We start from the raw sequence: 18,622 nt of genomic DNA on the forward strand, positions 1-18,622 counted from the left end.
CAATGGGAAAGTGGGAAATGATTGCTCTTGAAGTCCCTTGAAATTCAAAGTCTACAAAAATCACAAAGAGCTGAATATAACATTTATTTGGGGGAAATGTTCAGAGTCAAGTCTGCATACTGGTGGATCCAGGGCCAAAAGAGAATTGGCCCTCATGCCCCTGACCAAAAGAGCCAACACAGCAGGGGGACAATTGCATCACTTATGGTTGATTTCAACAGACGTGGCCCCGATCCACATAACTTATGAATAAACAGAACTGTTTTTAATACAGTGCACATAGTACGTATTGTGAACATGCCCCAGAGTTTGAAACAAAGAGGAATTCAAAAACACGGAAATATATTTTGTATATAAGAATAAATGGGCACTAAAGAATTCAGGTCTTAATATCCTTAAAGGAAAAGGATATTTATTTTGTCACATATTGACGGTGATTTGGGCTCAGAGGCTCTACCAGCCTCTATTCTTCAAAGTACGCTATGCAAGGTTGGTCTAGAGCACATTTGACCACTTCTACTTCTCCACCTCCGTTCTTCTCCCGCTGAAAGTGAATGTTAACTAAATCCTGCAAAATTTCTTCATCCATCATCTGAAGATCTTCCATCCCAGTCAGAAGCACCGTCCTTTCCGATATTCCCGAAAACATCTAAGAAGGAAAGTTTAAAAGATGAATAGAAAACGTTCCAAGAGCTTTGAGGTCTAAAACTTCATATTGATAAGCTCTGCCTAATATTTGGGACCTTATCTTGGAAGAGACAAGAGCCTCAGGGAGATGCTGCAGGAAGAGAATATCCGAGGCGGGTCTGAGTTTCGGGAAGATAACCGGTGGCATTAGGACGAGCAGAGGAAAGAGGCATCGCTGCGGACAGAAGGACCAGGAGAAGACAGTCAGAGGTGCAAGCAGAAGCACCGAGTGGCCGCATAAATGGGGGATGTGGAGCAAAACTAAGAACTGAGCATTTGAGTGGCTTTCAAGAGGGTGACCAGGTGGAGGGGGGTTCCGTTTAATACCCAAGGAAGGACACCGAGGCTCCTTCCACAGTTTGGCTATTGTGGATGTTGCTGCTATATACATCAGGGTGCAGGTGTCCCGGCGTTTCATTGCATCTGCATCTTTGGGGTAAATCCCCAGCAGTGCAATTGCTGGGTCGTAGGGCAGGTCTATTTTTAACTCTTTGAGGAACCTCCACACAAGTTTTCCAGGTGTCCATCGAAAGATGAATGGATAAAGAAGATGTGGTCTATGTATACAATGGAATATTACTCAGCCATTAGAAACGACAAATACCCACCATTTGCTTCAACGTGGATGGAACTGGAGGGTATTATGCTGAGTGAAATGAGTCAATCGGAGAAGGACAAACATTATATGGTCTCATTCATTTGGGGAATATAAATAATAGTGAAAGGGAATAGAGGGGAAGGGAGAAGAAATGGGTAGGAAATATCAGAAAGGGAGACAGAACATGAAGACTCCTAACTCTGGGAAACGAACTAGGGGTGGTGGAAAGGGAGGAGGGCGGGGGGTGGGGGTGACTGGGTGACGGGCACTGATGGGGGCACTTGACGGGATGAGCACTGGGTGTTATTCTGTATGTTGGCAAATTGAACACCAATAAAAAATAAATTTATTATTAAAAAATAAAAAAAAATATGTTAAAATATTAAAGAATACCTACATGATGTTCTATAACATATTTTAAGAACTATACAGCAAAATACAATTTTGAAATAAAACTTTGCTTACTGCAAATTTAAAAAAGGAAAAAAGAAATAATACCCAAGGAAGCCACAGAGAAAAGGAACAGGTCAGGGTAAACATAGTGAGTTCAGAGAAAATGAGTGGAAAGAATTAGATTTAATGCCCAATGACAGTAAAGACATGAGAGAAATGCAGCTATGTCTCCACATGCAAAAATATGATGCCATTATCTGAGTAATTTCAGGTTTTAAAAAAGTGTGTAAGGAATCGAATATGGTACAGTTTTGCATTAAAGTACTTTTTAAAAAGAGAAACTTATTTTGCAGCAAGCAGATATGAAGAAACTATTTTGCTATTGCTCACTAATAAGATTCAACATTAGCAGACTCACAACTTTTCTATTTTTTGTGGGGCGGGGTTGAGCAGTAAGTTCCCAAAATGAAAGAAAAGAGATGACTTTACCTGAAACTGTTTCAAATGTGTTTCTGTGTATGGAGAAACAATGACGTTGTAGCAGTTTTCATTTATATAAAGCGGATAGTCTTTCTTTTTCAAAATCTTGTCAGCAACTGGAAGTAAATTTTTAAAAAATCATTTTCTTTTTTATATCACAGACATTTTTAACCGAAGTTAAAACTTCCTTCAAACAGAACACCACACTAAACAGTGAATTTGAGTGATTATGTTCTTAAGAATTCTACGATCCACAGTACACACAAAAATACAAAATTGTGTATTTTGAAAAATATAAGTCCAAACAATAATGGGTTTAAACAGATCCTTCCGTCTTGAACTATCCACTGCAATCAGTGCAAGGGCTGTGATGGCCTCAGACAGATCTACCCTGAGGTACACAAAATGCAATAACCACCTGCAAAAATGTAACCCCCTCATTCTAACAACATGTTAGTTTCCCAGTTTCTCAAGAAGCATAATTGAAAATTATTAGAATACTATACATATATATTTTTTACAATACACACAATATATAATAAATTATTTTATTCCTATATTTTTATATATAAAATTACTTAGGTGTCCTGCACCTAATATATAATATTATTCAGTAAACTGATATAATGATGTTAATCAACGGGGGCGGGGTGGGGCGGTTGGATGTCATCTAAAAAGTGAAGGCAAATAACAAAAATTCATCAGTTTCCTCTAACACAAAGAATAACCAGACTTATTTTTAGCAGGATTTTTCTCCTAGAGGGAAAATAGGTAATGTTTCAGATTGCATAAAGTTTAGCGGAAACAGTTCTTAGGAATATCCTATCACTTTGCTTTTTCTCCTCTCCCCAGTCCATCTCGGGTGAGCAATATGGTGCGGTGGTTGAGAGCAGGCCCCTGCTGGTGAGGATGTAGAGAAACTGAATCCCTGGTTCACTGTTAGTAGGAACATAAAATGCTACAGCCAGTGTGGAAAGCAGTATGGCAGCTCCTCAAAACATTAAACATAGAATCACCATATGCTCCAGCAATTCCAGAAAGATCTAGAAAGACATTCAACTAACCATAACTAACTACACAGTAGAAGAATGGAAGTGTAGTGAAATGTCTGCATTTTTACTAAATTAATGCTCTTCTCTATTATCTCAATTTTCTTTGAAAAGAATGTGTTACTCTCTTATGAAAAACAGTGTTTTTTAAATTGTATCGCTGGATTTCTATTACATGTGCAATCCCAGGAGAAACCCTAAAAACTGGATTAACTGGAGTAAGATATTTTTTCCTTGGAGAATCACTTGGGCACGTTAACAAAAGCATCTGTAGAATTTTATATTTTTAATCATAAGAATGTAAATCTCGCTCAGATGATTTAGTAAAAATCCATTTCTACCTATAAAGGTAACAGCTTGTCTTCCCTCAATCTATTCTCTCCACCTAAGAGACCCTCATCTGTCAAAATTGATGGGATGGAAGTGACGGTTTTCTATATATGCATTTGTAGATTTCTCTGCCACATACTCACTGTGATTGGGGGTAAGTTATTTACCGTCCCTAGGACTCCGTTTCCTCACCAATAAAGTGAGTATAACACGGATCTCCAGAGTTGTGCTGCGGTTCAGAGGAAATACATGCCCATGTCCTTGGGCACTAGGATGAAGGATGAGGATGCACTAGGATTGAAGTACCTGTTATATGTAGTATTATTCTCAGTAGCATTCACAGAAATCATTTTCAGGACCCTACCATTTTATAACATTTTTTAAAAATCCCCTATTATTATGCTGTCAAGTAAATTCCAAAAAAAAGAAAAAGGAATACTTTCAGAAACGGCAGATCATAGGGGTGCCCGGGTGGTACAGTTGTTTAAGTGTCGCACTCTTGGTTTCTGCTCAGGTCCTGACCTCAGAGTTGTGAGACGGAGCCTCTCCACGGGGCTCTGCGCCCAGCACGGGGCTGCCAAAGACTCTCCCTCTCCCTGCCCCTCCCGCCTTGCTCTCTCTCACTCTCTAAAATAAATACATGTTAAAAAAAGGGGGGGGGGGAGAAAAGAAAGAAAAGAAAGAAAAGAAAAGAAGAAAAGAAAAGAAAAAAGAAAAGGAAAAGAAAAGAAAAGAAAGAAAAGAAAGAAAAGAAAAGAAAAGAAAAGAAAAGAAAAGAAAAGAAAAGAAAAGAAAAGAAAAGAAATGGCAGCACATGATTGAGTGGTAGAGTCTTTCGTAGCTGCCTCCACGGGTGACTACCTCCAGCCTCCATAAAGGTGACCACGGCGCTGTGGGATGGCCTATGGTACTGCACACACAGCACTTCTCCACCTCCGTTCCGGGACTTAGAGAAGCTCAGTTCCAGCTTGTCTCTCATCTGGTCCTCAGGCAGTGCGTCGGGAATTTCACTAACATTGATCTTCACCTTAGACACTTCTTCATGGACCTGGGAAATCAGTTCATGTTCAGGAATATGGATGAGAAGAGTGTTCACACCCAACAGAATCCTAACAAGCCTTAATCACCATGTTACCTGGAATCTGACTCCTGAATTTAATGGAACTGGCTTGGCCACAACCTCCACATCTACATCTTCTATATGTATATGATGTTTCCCCATCCTGATGACATTTTGGGCAACTGAAAAATAATTTCGGAGTATTAATTGCCAGGATCTTTTTTTATTTTTTAAGGCTGAGAAGTTTGAGCTGGAATCCGTTTTTTTTTTTTTTAACTTTCTTTTTTTTTTTTAAGATTTTATTTATTTATTTATTCATGAGAGGCATAGAGAGACAGAAAGAGGGGCAGAGACAGGCAGAGGGAGAAGCAGGCTCCATGCCAGGAGCCTGATGCAGGACTCGATCCCGGGACTCCAGGATCACACCCTGGACCAAAGGCAGGTGCCAAACCGCTGAGCCACCCAGGGATCCCCCTAATTGCCAGGATTTTAATAGATGTTTTCATTTTTGGTTTAAGAAACAAATTATTATAGGTATTTTAAATGTCCTTTAATCTTAAAGGATCTAATGTTTTAAAAAATTTTCCTAGGACTTTCAAGTGATAATGGTCTTGTCACCGAAGTGGCAAATAGATATATTAATATCAAAATGTCAAAATATATCAGCAAAAATCACAAAGTAGTGAAAAAGGTACAAACTTCCAGTTAAAAGATAAATAAGTTCCAGGGATGTAATGTACAACATGGTGACCACAGCTAACGCTGCTGTGTGGTATCCAGGAGAGCTATTACGAGACCAGATCCTAAGCATGCTCATTACAAGCAAAAAAAGTTTTTTGCCCTTTTTGTTGAATCTATAAGAGCTCTGTTTATTGCATCTATATGAGAAGATAGATGTTGGCTACACCTGCTTCAGTCACCATTTCACAATATATGCAAGTCACCATGCCATACACCTGAAATTTAGACTGTGTTATGTATCAATGATTTCTCAGCAAAACTGGAAAAAAAGTATAATGTAGAAAATCTCATCAAGTTCCAGATTCATCTCTTAAGAGATAAGCCTGGTGATGCTTCGGAAATTCATCTAGTATTTCAGCTCAGCCACACGCCCTTTGGAATTCCTGTTAACAGAATGATGAGAGAATTCCCTTAGTGCATTAATTAAAGCACAGCCAGAAACTTCTTCGGCATTGAGTAAGCCGGAAAAAGTTGTGTGGGCCAGTGGCATTCTGACAATCTTATTTATCATTTGCCACTCCTCTTTGATATGCTATAAACACCAAAGAAATAAATGTTCATTTTCGTCTTTCCTAAGGATGACACATTAAAGACCACATAAGCTTGAACATCAAAGTGTGAGTCTTTTTTATTTTTTGGCTGTGTTTATTGATTTATTTATTTTTGGCTGTGTTTAATGAGGAATTCTCCTTTTGCTAGAATGTCTTGAGATCATTTATTTAAAAAGATGATAGCCTGTACCAATCACAAAACTATCAAAGCTAATTTATCTGTGCGCATGGGAGAGGCTCGGTACTGTAGTTATGCCCCAAATCATTAGAAATCCAGACAGCAGCGACATTTCAGTTTAAAATGAATGTGGGTGTGCATTTCATTTCTAATTGTGGGACATGAGAGCTTATAACGTTTCAGTGGTTAATGCAGGGCCGCTTACACTAATTTGTCACAAAGATAAGGGATGCCCACCCCGGCCTGACAAATCTCATGTGTTCGTGACAACCAGACACACCGCGGCTGAAGGACGAAACAGGCCGAGAGGCAGGGCGCAGCCATGTGGGAATTCACACTCACTGTACCACGATATGACTCCATAACTTGAATTATGACTTTCTTTTGTTAATGACAACAGGCAACAATAACAGAAACTGCCAACGAAGTCATCCTTAGATGATCCTCTTTCTCTTCCACACCCTCCTCCCCAGCCTCCAACATCTGGTGATCTGACGCAGCTGAGAATTCCCGCCTCCCACATCCCCTCTTCTGTCTTTTGGGTGTATCTCCGTTACCACTGCCAACTGCCCACACAGGGCCCCTGGCCCCCGTCTCTGCCCTCGGCTGCAGCGCGGACCCAGGTGGACCCAAGGTGAACCGACAGTGGATGCATATGCTGATCTGCTAAGATGCTCTTCTTTTTAATATTTCTATTCAGGCTGTAGTGACAGACCAGGTCTAAGGAGATACAAGTTATAATCCTAGATTCTCAGAATCTGAGCACTGGAAGGGCTTAAAACCGTCCAATCCCACCCCATAACTGGACAGATACAAGAATAAAGGCCGGAGAGAGTGACCTGCTGCGAGGACTGTTGGTCCAGTACAATGCGCATGGGTTCACAGGTATGGCTCTCAGTTTCGCGATTTTTAACCGTATGGACCTTGAACAAGTTCTCTATCTTTCCTAAGTTTCAGTTTCCTTATCTGGAAAACTCCCAAGGAGTGGCAATGATGACCGCTAACATCTACTGTTTATTTTGTGTCAGACACCGTGTAACAGCATTTCTGATTTAATCCTCAGCCCAACCCCATAAAGTAGGCACTGTCTCAAGGCCTGTCAGAAAACTCTGAGATTCAGAAAGAACCCAACCCAAATCCCATATCTAGAAATGGGCAACGTTGGCACTGAAGGCCAGATTGTCCTCCCTAGCGTGCCTCCGGCTCGGAACAGGGTCCTACAGCAGACTCAGCAAACGTCAGGGCCCGTTTCCAAATCGCTGACTCTTGGGCTCTTTCCATTCACTGGTCATGTACCCTTAGGCAAGTCACTTACACACCCAAGAATCTGTGTCCTTAGCTATAATATGTAAATGGTAACTCTCAGGATCTCTGGGTGGCTCAGCGGTTTAGCGCCTGCCTTCTGCCCAGGGCATGATCCTGGAGACCCGGGATCGAGTCCCCTGTCGGGCTCCCTGCATGGAGCCTGCTTCTCCCTCTGCCTGTATCTCTGCTTCTCTCTCTATATATCTCTCATGAATAAATAAATAAAATCTTTAAAAATAAGTAAATAAATAGTAACTCTCCTCTCGGTCACGTGAGCGTAAGAGGAGCCATCTGTGAGAACTCTGGGGGAACTCTATGGAGCTCTATCAGCTTAAGACATTCTTGCTAACACCATTTGGAGGTAGCAGGTGGAGCAGAGAGACACTGGTATTGGACGTCACAACACGTGGGCTTGAGTCCCAGGGTCGTCATGTTCTCAACAGGTGATCACATTCACGGCAGTTAATGTCCCAGTTTTCTCATCATCAAATGAGGATAATCCTGTCTGCCCCAAGGTATCGCCATGAGATGAGATGAGATGAGATGAGATGAGATGAGATGAGATGAGATGATAGATGTAAAAACTTTAAAGCAATAGCCAAATATCTAAGAAAGCTCTTTGGAAGTCTCAGCGATTTCCAAAAGCAACATAGTAAAAAATTTTTTCAAGATTTATTTATTTATTTATGATAGACAGAGAGAGAGAGAGAGAAGCAGAGACACAGGAGGAGGGAGAAGCAGGCCCCACGCCGGGAGCCCGACATGGGACTCGATCCCGGGACCCCAGGATCGCACCCTGGGACAAAGGCAGGCGCCAAACCACTGAGCCACCCAGGGATCCCCAACATAGTCAAATTTTTGAACATTACTCATACCTTCTTCTCTTTCAAAGGTGATAAGAGCTTGCCCTTTCTGTAGCTCATAAAAAATTGGCGAGCTCACTTGAAATGAACAGGAGATGTTTAAAAACTGGCTGTCAGTCTCAGGGTTCTCTAAAGATGTGAACTTCACCTTTGTTTCAGGAATATCCTCTTTAATCTAATTTAAACAGAAATGTTTGATTAAAATCAAGACAAGAAATAACTTAAGCCCTTCTTGTGATAATGTGATTTGATCGTCCAATAATTCATCCTCCACTGATTTCAGAATCCCACAGAATACCAAGTGCAGTCTTACTTAATATCTTTAGTAATTACTAATTACTTCTTCCTAGGTAAGTACTCAGGAATGTAATCAGATGCTGATCCTTTAATATTATTTCCCAGATGAAATTATAAATATATAATCTCTCACTTTTTCTAATCAATATTTAAACTAGCCAATATTGTATGGTGTTAGATTCTAAAGCCTACATCACTCCTGTAGAGGAGCACCTCCTAAAGAACCGTACTAATAATAGGCTCTGTTACAAGGGAATCATTAGACATACGTTCACGACAAAGCAGTATAAAATAGTTGAGTATATGCCATGTGTATTTTGATAGCTAACCCAGATAATTTCATCCCAAAAGAAAGTCTCCTGAATTATGTTTTAATTATCAAATTTAAATTCCCCTTTCTCCAACACCTGCCCATCAATTTTTTAACCATTATCAAACTTAGGTCTGTAAAAATGCAAAGGGACACCACCAACAAAATTCGTAAGACATACGCAACTATATATAAATGCACAAATGAATCTGTTGTTTGCATTTCTTTCTTCCTCTCTTTCTTTTTTTATTCCTGAGAGACACAGAGAGAGAGGCAGAGACAGGGGCAGAGGGAGAAGCAGGTCCCTGCGGGGAGCCCGACGTGGGACTGGATCCTGGGAATCTGGGATCCCGGCCTGGGCTGAAGGCAGACGCTCAACCGCTGAGCCCCCCAGACGCCCCATGTTGTTTGCATTTCTATTTCCCATAATCATTTTACACGCTGCAAGAAAATGTTTGTGTTCTCACAAAGGGGTTAGAAAGAGTCAATAAGTTATTTGACCTAATTTCACATTTCTCACATTTGCCCTGTATCTTCACACATAACCTCTGTAGAATTTGATTACTGTAAGTCCAATTTCAAAACAACTGGCAGTGTCTGAGAAAAGGCAGTGTTTCCCAATAATGTGGAAATACCCAATATACTCTGAAAAGTCGAGAGCTTTCTGGAAAAAAATCAGTGCCTGATTTTGGTCTTGGGCACACTTGGCCAGGAGCAACTCACCTATGCTCTCTAGACCTCAATTTCAGTCCTCTGGAAATTGGACTGGCTGAGCTGGCTGGGTTCCCAAGGCCCCGTGAGTTAGAGGGTGAAGTGACTCCTCTCCAGCCAGGACGGTAACGGAGTGTTCCCTACGTCCCATAAACACGGGAACCCCACTTCCAGATATTCAATATCCTACCCCGCATTTCAGAAACAAAAAGTGACAACGTTTTAAACATTTAAGTTGTTTAAATACAGGTGTTTGTTTGTTTGTCTGAACAATGAGTTGTTATGGACAAAAATGGGGAGAGGGGCACCTGGGTGGCTCAGTCGGCTAAGTGTCTGCCTTTGACTCAGGTCCTGAGGTCGAGTCCAGCATCGGCTCCTGCTCAGCAGGGAGTCTGCTCCTCCCCCTTCCCTGTGCCCCTACCCTCTGCTCATGCTCTCTCTCTCTTTCTCTTTCTCATTCTCTTGCTCTTTTTCAAATAAATAAATAAAATCTTAAAAAAAAAAAAAAGAAAAGCAAAAAGGGGTGAAAAGTGATGTCTAATTCAAATACAGGAAAATTTCGGAGAGAATTTAAATGGTTGAAGACATATGTCCGATTTTTTAAAAAACTGTGAAATTCATTTAAATTACTTGGATTAGAAGAGCAATAAAGGAATTTAGTGAGAAGACCAATAATTTGATCCAAAAGTGACTGATAACGACCAATATTTTTTTTGTTTTTGCATTAACGTACACATACATTAAAAAATAAAAGCATATACAAAAATTTTAAATGTGCATTATCAGAAATATACAGCCAGATGAAATTTTACAAAGTGATCACACGCATGTGACCAGAGCCCTGATCAATAAACAGAACATGACCAACACCCCAGAAGCCTCCTTTGGTTCCCTTGCAGTTCCTACCTGCCTCCAAGGGCAACCAGATGCTAACTTCTAACACCCTGCTCTTGTGCTTATTTAAATGCAAGCATACGATATGCCCTCGTTTATCTTTTTTGGCTCAACACTGTGCTTACGAAGTTCATCCATGAGGCTTGCATGTGGTTTTATTCTGTTCATTGTCACTGTGTCGTATTCCATTTTGTCAATACACTTCAAATTAATAATTCATTCTACTATGGAGAGTTGAGTTGTTTTCATTTTAGAGCTATTACAAACCATGGTGCCATCAAGGGCTACAATGTTTTTTATTTTTTTTTTAAAGACTTTATTTATTTGACACAGAGAGACAATGACCACAATGTTTCAAAGGTGAATTCTGTATCATTAAATTGGCTTTTCTGAAGAATGGTGTCAATTAAAAATGTGACACATAAAATAATTAGAGATACCTGGGAGTTTCTAGTGGCCTCTTGTAACTCAGCTTCGAGCCTTTGGATCTCCTCCTTTAGTTGAATATTTTCCTTTGTGAATCTGTCAGTTAGTCTCTAAAAAAATCAAACAGCACCAAAAAATTAAACAGCCGCTGACCTCATTCTTCTAAATGAATCCAAGAAGCTACATTCTTATCACCCTAATAAAGGCGAAGGAAGACATCATCACCTATTGATTCTTCTACTTCTGACAAGTATTATCTCCTCTATACAAGCAGTGAAACTACCTTTCACACAAGACCAAAGTCACAGAAGATTTTGTAGAGCACGGATTGAGAGCCAGACCTCAACCTTATTAACTGCCTTCCTGGCCATTTGTGACAACAATATCACTTTTAAGCTAGGGGCACCTGGGTGGCACAGTCGGTTGAGCGTCTGATCGGTGTCAGCTCAGGTCATGATCTCCGAGTCCTGAGACTCCACAGTGTCGGGCTCTGCACTCGGCTTGGACTCACCTTGGGGCTCTATCTCCCTCTACTCCCACCCCCAGCAGCTCTTGTTTGCATTCTCTCTGAAATAAATAAATTTCTAAAAAAAAATAAGTAAATAAGGAAATTGTACTGTAATTGTAGACATATGTTATTTGGGGTCAATTAAAATTTTTTTTTTCCCTGTGATTCCCACAGTATAGACATGCCAGACATATGGCCCTGGGTAAGTGGCTCAAGCCACCTGAGTCTCCCTCCCCTCTTGGGTCTGATCAGATAATTGCTAACTAAGTCCTTAACTTCTAGGTGCAAATCAAAGAAAGGAAGGAGGGGAGGAAAAGATAGCTAATATTCTAAGCCTTACAACGAAAGAATAGAAATGATTCTTTCTGTGAGACTTGAATAATGGAAGAAAAATGCTTGAAAACCTTAATATCTAAAAAAAGAAAGAAAGAAAACCTTAATATCTTCCCAAATTCAAAGTAATGTTAGGCAAACACATATAAAACATGCTTCACTGCAAAACTTATAGATATAAAATAATTTTAACAATATCTAGTAATATTTACCTTTCTTAGTTCATTTTTCGTTACTTCTTCATTTGACCAAGGATCCAAAACTCGTTTTTCCCTACGTCTTTTATGTGCCATGATTACCTAATTATTGTAAAAAGTAAATATTTTTAAAAATAGTACATATATATAAATTCAAGAAGAAAGAAATAACTTTTACCCTTTAACAGAAGAAACGCCTCTTCTTTGCTATAACTTTTTTCTTATCATCAAAGCCTTTATTGTCATGTGGCTTATATTTGAACGAAGTCTATATTTCAAATAACTGTAGTGTCTATAAATGTATAAAAGAATTCTAAAAATTCTTTGCTTTTCAACACAATAATAGAAAATAGCAGGCATTAATATTCCTTTGAGCTTCATATCTTAATCATAATATGATGCCCCATTTGAAAAGATTTCAATTTTGGTCTTTTCAAAGGTTTTGATTAAACATCTAATTCTTCCTATTGCATTTCCCAAATGTAAATGGAGTAAAAAGGCCCCCCTCAAATACCTCTCCTCTACACGTATAGTAGTTCATTGTTTTTTTTTTCTTAAAGATATTATTTATTTATTCATGAGAGACACAGAGAGAGAGGCAGAGACACAGGGAAAGGGAGGAGCAGGCTCCATGCAGGGAGCCTGACACGGGACTCGATCCCGGGACCTGGGGTCACGCCCTGAGCCCAAGGCAGACGCTCACCCCCTGAGCCCCCCAGGCGTTCCTACCGTAGTTCTTTAAAAAAAAAAAAAAAAAAAAACTTTTAAGTAGGCTCCACACTTAGCATGGGGCTCAAGGTGGGGCTCAAACCCCTGACCCTGAGATCAAGACCCAGGCTGAAATCAAGAGTCAGATGCTTTACCGGTGGAGCCACCCCGGAGCCCCTCACACGTACATTTTCACAAATCCTCCCTAGTCCACAAACCTCAACAGGAAGAAAATTACATCTTTACTTCTAATAATCTTTGATTAAAAGTTAGTATTCTCTTCACATATGAGTACAGATAACAAGCCACGTGGTCTTTGCAGCACCTGTGACCGAAGCTGCCAAAATGGCACAAATATCTTCAAAAATCATTGTAACTCTTGCAGGTATCCTGAAATGCTGTTTGTGTAAAACCTTCCTTCAAAATTATGAGAGTCATTAAACTCACCACCAGGTCTTATAATACACTGCAATGGGTCGATATATCTTACTATGTCAAAGATGTTTTTAATATTCTCGTCATCGTATTTCAATATAATCGGCTTCCTTTGTAATTCTATGTATTTTATTTTATACATTTAAAAACTATTTTTTTTAAAGGCCCACGGGCTTTATCAGACTGGGAAGGAATCCATGGCACACACAAAAAAATAAAGATAAAAAAAATAAAAAAATAAAGGACATTTGCCTGCAAATGAATTCACTGAGATGGAAAGGTCCCAGATCAAACATGAGAAAAGGAGTATCACGTCTTTATGTCCTAGAAGCACTTTAGTAACTGGTTCGTGATATAATCCTCTCAAATTCCGAGTAGCTAGATGCTCACTCTTCTTGTAGAAGAAACAGGGAAAAGATTGATTCCTCCTTAAAAAAAAAAAAAAAAATAGAAAACTGGCAAAAAAAAAAAAAAAAAAAAAAAGTTCTGTGCACACAAGCAGCGTCCAGAACACGCGCCTCCGACACCGACGGGCGGACCCGAACGGCCGCTCCGCACTGGCGCAGGCCCTGGGAGCGCGACCTGGGCGCCCCGCGCGGGGGGACACAGACCCCTGCACGCGCTCGGCCGCGCCTCGGGGCGGCTCCCTCCCCCACCCCCGCCCCCCCCCCCCCCCCGGAGGCGCGGAGCACGTCGGCCGAACCGCGCTCGCGCCCTTCCCGGCTTCTCTGTGAAGACTCTACTCTACTCCGCTACCTGCTACCTGAGCCACAGACCCCGTGGCCCCGCGCCGAGGAGCACAGCGCCCGCGGGACGGCGAGCCTGGCGCGGGACTCGAACCCAGACCCGGGAGCACCGGAGCCACAGGCCCAGGCTCCTCAGGCACGGAATGTGCGGTTTCCAGCCACTACGTCGGCGGCCACCGTCACCGAGGTAGGCCCTCGGCCCGCGGCGCCCCGTGTCACCCCGGCAGCCCCTCCCCCGGCAGCGCCCCCGTCACCCCGGCAGCCCCTCCCCCGGCAGCGCCCCCGTCACCCCGGCAGCCCCTCCCCCAGCAGCGCCCCCGTCACCCCGGCAGCCCCTCCCCCGGCAGCGCCCCCGTCACCCCGGCAGCCCCTCCCCCAGCAGCGCCCCCGTCACCTCGGCAGCCCCTCCCCCGGCAGCGCCCCCGTCACCCCGGCAGCCCCTCCCCCGGCAGCGCCCCCGTCACCCCGGCAGCCCCTCCCCCAGCAGCGCCCCCGTCACCCCGGCAGCCCCTCCCCCGGCAGCGCCCCCGTCACCCCGGCAGCCCCTCCCCCAGCAGCGCCCCCGTCACCCCGGCAGCCCCTCCCCCGGCAGCGCCCCCGTCACCCCGGCAGCCCCTCCCCCAGCAGCGCCCCCGTCACCCCGGCAGCCCCTCCCCCGGCAGCGCCCCCGTCACCCCGGCAGCCCCTCCCCCAGCAGCGCCCCCGTCACCCCGGCAGCCCCTCCCCCAGCAGCGCCCCCGTCACCCCGGCAGCCCCTCCCCCGGCAGCGCCCCCGTCACCCCGGCAGCCCCTCCCCCAGCAGCGCCCCCGTCACCCCGGCAGCCCCTCCCCCGGCAGCGCCCCCGTCACCCCGGCAGCCCCTCCCCCAGCAGCGCCCCCGTCACCCCGGCAGCCCCTCCCCCGGCAGCGCCCCCGTCACCCCGGCAGCCCCTCCCCCGGCAGCGCCCCCGTCACCCCGGCAGCCCCTCCCCCGGCAGCGCCCCCGTCACCCCGGCAGCCCCTCCCCCAGCAGCGCCCCCGTCACCCCGGCAGCCCCTCCCCCGGCAGCGCCCCCGTCACCCCGGCAGCCCCTCCCCCAGCAGCGCCCCCGTCACCCCGGCAGCCCCTCCCCCGGCAGCGCCCCCGTCACCTCGGCAGCCCCTCCCCCGGCAGCGCCCCCGTCACCCCGGCAGCCCCTCCCCCGGCAGCGCCCCCGTCACCCCGGCAGCCCCTCCCCCAGCAGCGCCCCCGTCACCCCGGCAGCCCCTCCCCCGGCAGCGCCCCCGTCACCTCGGCAGCCCCTCCCCCGGCAGCGCCCCCGTCACCCCGGCAGCCCCTCCCCCGGCAGCGCCCCCGTCACCCCGGCAGCCCCTCCCCCAGCAGCGCCCCCGTCACCCCGGCAGCCCCTCCCCCGGCAGCGCCCCCGTCACCTCGGCAGCCCCTCCCCCGGCAGCGCCCCCGTCACCCCGGCAGCCCCTCCCCCGGCAGCGCCCCCGTCACCTCGGCAGCCCCTCCCCCGGCAGCGCCCCCGTCACCCCGGCAGCCCCTCCCCCGGCAGCGCCCCCGTCACCCCGGCAGCCCCTCCCCCAGCAGCGCCCCCGTCACCCCGGCAGCCCCTCCCCCCCCGGCAGCGCCCCCGTCACCCCGGCAGCCCCTCCCCCGGCAGCGCCCCCGTCACCCCGGCAGCCCCTCCCCCAGCAGCGCCCCCGTCACCCCGGCAGCCCCTCCCCCAGCAGCGCCCCCGTCACCCCGGCAGCCCCTCCCCCGGCAGCGCCCCCGTCACCTCGGCAGCCCCTCCCCCGGCAGCGCCCCCGTCACCCCGGCAGCCCCTCCCCCGGCAGCGCCCCCGTCACCCCGGCAGCCCCTCCCCCAGCAGCGCCCCCGTCACCCCGGCAGCCCCTCCCCCGGCAGCGCCCCCGTCACCTCGGCAGCCCCTCCCCCGGCAGCGCCCCCGTCACCCCGGCAGCCCCTCCCCCGGCAGCGCCCCCGTCACCTCGGCAGCCCCTCCCCCGGCAGCGCCCCCGTCACCCCGGCAGCCCCTCCCCCGGCAGCGCCCCCGTCACCCCGGCAGCCCCTCCCCCAGCAGCGCCCCCGTCACCCCGGCAGCCCCTCCCCCCCCGGCAGCGCCCCCGTCACCCCGGCAGCCCCTCCCCCGGCAGCGCCCCCGTCACCCCGGCAGCCCCTCCCCCGGCAGCGCCCCCGTCACCCCGGCAGCCCCTCCCCCGGCAGCGCCCCCGTCACCCCGGCAGCCCCTCCCCCAGCAGCGCCCCCGTCACCCCGGCAGCCCCTCCCCCGGCAGCGCCCCCGTCACCCCGGCAGCCCCTCCCCCGGCAGCGCCCCCGTCACCCCGGCAGCCCCTCCCCCGGCAGCGCCCCCGTCACCTCAGCAGCCCCTCCCCCGGCAGCGCCCCCGTCACCCCGGCAGCCCCTCCCCCGGCAGCGCCCCCGTCACCTCGGCAGCCCCCAGCAGTGTCACCCGCCTGCCCCCAGGGCGTCTGTGCCGCGGGCCGCGGGGACCGGACGGAGCTCCCAGTCGCAGGTGGTGCAGGAGGAAGGCGTGGCCGTAGCCCCCGCAGCCGCCCCCGCAGCTGCCCCGGAGCGCGAGGCCCCAGGGGTCGGAGTCCGGGCCCCCTGCGCGGCCGGGAGGCGACTCGGGCCTTTCCGGGTTCAGGAGGGGCGGGCGCGGGGACGGGAGGGGAGGGGAGGGGAGGGGGGCGCCTGCGCACGCGGCCGCCTCGGGCCGCCCGGGGACCCGGCCGCTGCCCCCGCCCCGACGCGCCTCCCCCGCGGCCTCCCCGGGAGCCGGGCCGCCCCGCAGGGCGCCCCCCGCCCCGCCCCGCCCCCGCACCCCCAGCCCAGGGCGCACCCACCTCGGGCGCAGGCGGCGTCCGTCGGGGCGAGCGGCGGGGCCGGGAGGCGGCGGGAACCCCGAGGCGGACGCTCAGGCCGGCTGCCCGCTCGCTCCCCGGGGCGCGCCTCCCGCAGGACTTTCACTTTCGCTTCCCGCGGCCTCGGGGCTCCCCGCGGACGGGCGGCGGCCGGGGACCGGGGCGCTGCGGGCGGGGGCTGCGCGGGGGCGTCGGCGGGACCCCCGGGGGCGGCCCGGAGCCTGCAGCGCCTCCCCGCGGCCCCCCTCCCCCTCCCCGGGGCCTCCCCATCCCCCTCCCCCTTCCCGGGGCCTCCCCCTCCCCCGGGCCTCCCCCTCCCCCTCCCCCGGGCCTTCCCCTCCCCCGGGCCCCCCTCCGTCCCCCCCTGCCCCCACTGGTCTCCGGGTCTCCGTGAACAAATCGATAGGATCCTGTAAGGACGCGGAGTCCCAGGTCCCAGGAGGGCGCGGCCGGGGAGGCTGGGCCGCAGCAGGTCCGAGGGGCGCCAGGCCGAGCCTTGGCACCAGTGAGAGGCCGGGACCCCAGGGGCCGTGGCTTCTTGTGCAAGAGGCGGCCGTTTTGTTTTCATTTTGAGTGTGTCCAAAAAGTATTCCTGAAGGGTGCACGGGCACCCATTCTAAGGAAAAATCACTCCTTCTGTGCGCGTGTTACTGGACGTATTGTTGGGAAGGTGGGCAGGAAGGCAGGAAGGCCCGGGGGAGGCGCGTCCGCGGGGCAGCAGGTCCCGGGGCGCTGACCCTCGCCTGCAGGTGCGTAGCCGACAGGTGCAGCCGCTGGGCCCCGAGCCCGGGCCTGAGCCTCCTGCGCCACCTGCGAGCCCCAGGCGGGGAAGGCCGCGCTGTCCCCTTGGCTTCCGTGGCCCGGGAAGGTTCTCTTGCAGCTTTCTGTTGGGAAGCTCGCAAATACATACATACTTCCCTAAGTGTGATCTTTTCCTTTGAAAATTAAAACATCTGGCTCATTTCAAGAACCCAGCGTTTCTTACTGCTCCTCCCAGAAGCACCCACAGCTGCCCTGGCCCCCAGGTAGCGGTCGGGCGGCAGGTGCATCCCCGGGACGTCGGGGCACCCAGCCCGGGAGACAGTGCTGCGGCCACACGGTACTGAGCGCAGGGGGCCGAACACCGGGTCAACACACGTCAGATCCACGTACGTCAAGAATACCGATGGCAATGCAGCTGCTTTTCTAAGTGAAAAAATACAGGAGCGCGTGACAAGGACTTTTGTCCTCATCAGCCCGGTAAGAAAGCTCAAAGCCCGTATCTGTTGCCACCTGAGCATTCCTTCCGCTCCACTTGGGCATGTTAGAGACCAGGAGCCCTGGACGGTTACCTACTTCAGCCTTGTTTCTTCTTTGTCTCATTTATGTTTTTCACAAGCAGATGATAAACGGCAGGGCGGCGGCCAGACACTGGCGGGTGCTGTTAAGGGGCAAAGGCCACCAGCAGGAGGGAAGGCTTTGGGGCGCCCGGTGCTCTGCAAGGCGATGCGGCTCTGAAGATGAATGGGCAGCTCTGGGGTTACTAACGATGCTAACTGTCCATCTACCGGGACTCCCGAACGTTTTCTAGACGTCTGGGTCTGGCCAGCAATATGAGACAGAGGAATCACCCTCGTGTGCAGATGCAGACAGCAAGGCTTACGGACGCGATAAAAATCAGGCAGTTAATGGGTGATGACGCTGGTAACGTGTTTTACTTTCAACCATGAAATCAAGTGTCTCCACACTGTGTTCCCCGGCGCCTGAGGAGGAGAGAATGCCGTGGCCAAAAGGGATTGGGAAATGTCGAATACCGGATTCACTTTTGGAGATTCACCACGCACATCGGCACGCTCGGAGGTTCGAGGGAGGGGGTACTGCAGGGCGAGAGTAAAGCACACGTTACAAAAAAAAAATAATAATAATTAAAAATAAAAATAAAAAATAAAAAAATAAAGCACACATTACAAAGTTTAA

The 18,622-nt window shown here is 49.3% G+C and overlaps 1 protein-coding gene and 1 long non-coding RNA gene across 2 annotated transcripts; one reads left to right on the forward strand and one right to left on the reverse strand.

The window, feature by feature from the left end:
• Window positions 1-243: 243 nt before the first annotated feature.
• On the reverse strand, window positions 244-16,485 carry NMI (N-myc and STAT interactor). Its single transcript, XM_072789171.1, has 8 exons — window positions 16,231-16,485; window positions 11,927-12,013; window positions 10,888-10,983; window positions 8,248-8,410; window positions 4,673-4,779; window positions 4,399-4,585; window positions 2,168-2,274; window positions 244-649 (listed from the first exon to the last, which is right to left on the reverse strand). The coding sequence occupies exons 2-8, from the start codon at window positions 12,005-12,007 to the stop codon at window positions 464-466; spliced, it is 927 nt and encodes a 308-aa protein (XP_072645272.1). The 5' UTR covers window positions 12,008-12,013; window positions 16,231-16,485; the 3' UTR covers window positions 244-463.
• Window positions 16,486-17,104: 619 nt separating this feature from the next.
• On the forward strand, window positions 17,105-18,622 carry LOC140611990 (uncharacterized). The gene is made up of 2 exons (XR_012013340.1): window positions 17,105-17,905; window positions 18,048-18,622. It is a non-coding gene; the product is annotated as an uncharacterized lncRNA (long non-coding RNA).

The sequence above is a fragment of the Canis lupus genome, chromosome 20 (genome assembly GCF_048164855.1).
Source record: "Canis lupus baileyi chromosome 20, mCanLup2.hap1, whole genome shotgun sequence".
Classification (NCBI taxonomy): Eukaryota; Metazoa; Chordata; class Mammalia; order Carnivora; family Canidae; genus Canis; species Canis lupus.

What these genes read in the sequence shown, in the direction of transcription:
- NMI (XM_072789171.1), bottom strand. Translation starts at nt 12,007, where the DNA reads ATGGCACATAAAAGACGTAGGGAAAAACGAGTTTTGGATCCTTGGTCA. An exon ending in CGAAAAATGAACTAAGAAAG is followed by an intron (nt 10,984 to 11,926) that starts GTAAATATTACT and finishes TGATTTTTTTAG; the next exon opens with AGACTAACTGACAGATTCAC. An exon ending in AGGCCACTAGAAACTCCCAG is followed by an intron (nt 8,411 to 10,887) that starts GTATCTCTAATT and finishes TGTTTAAATTAG; the next exon opens with ATTAAAGAGGATATTCCTGA.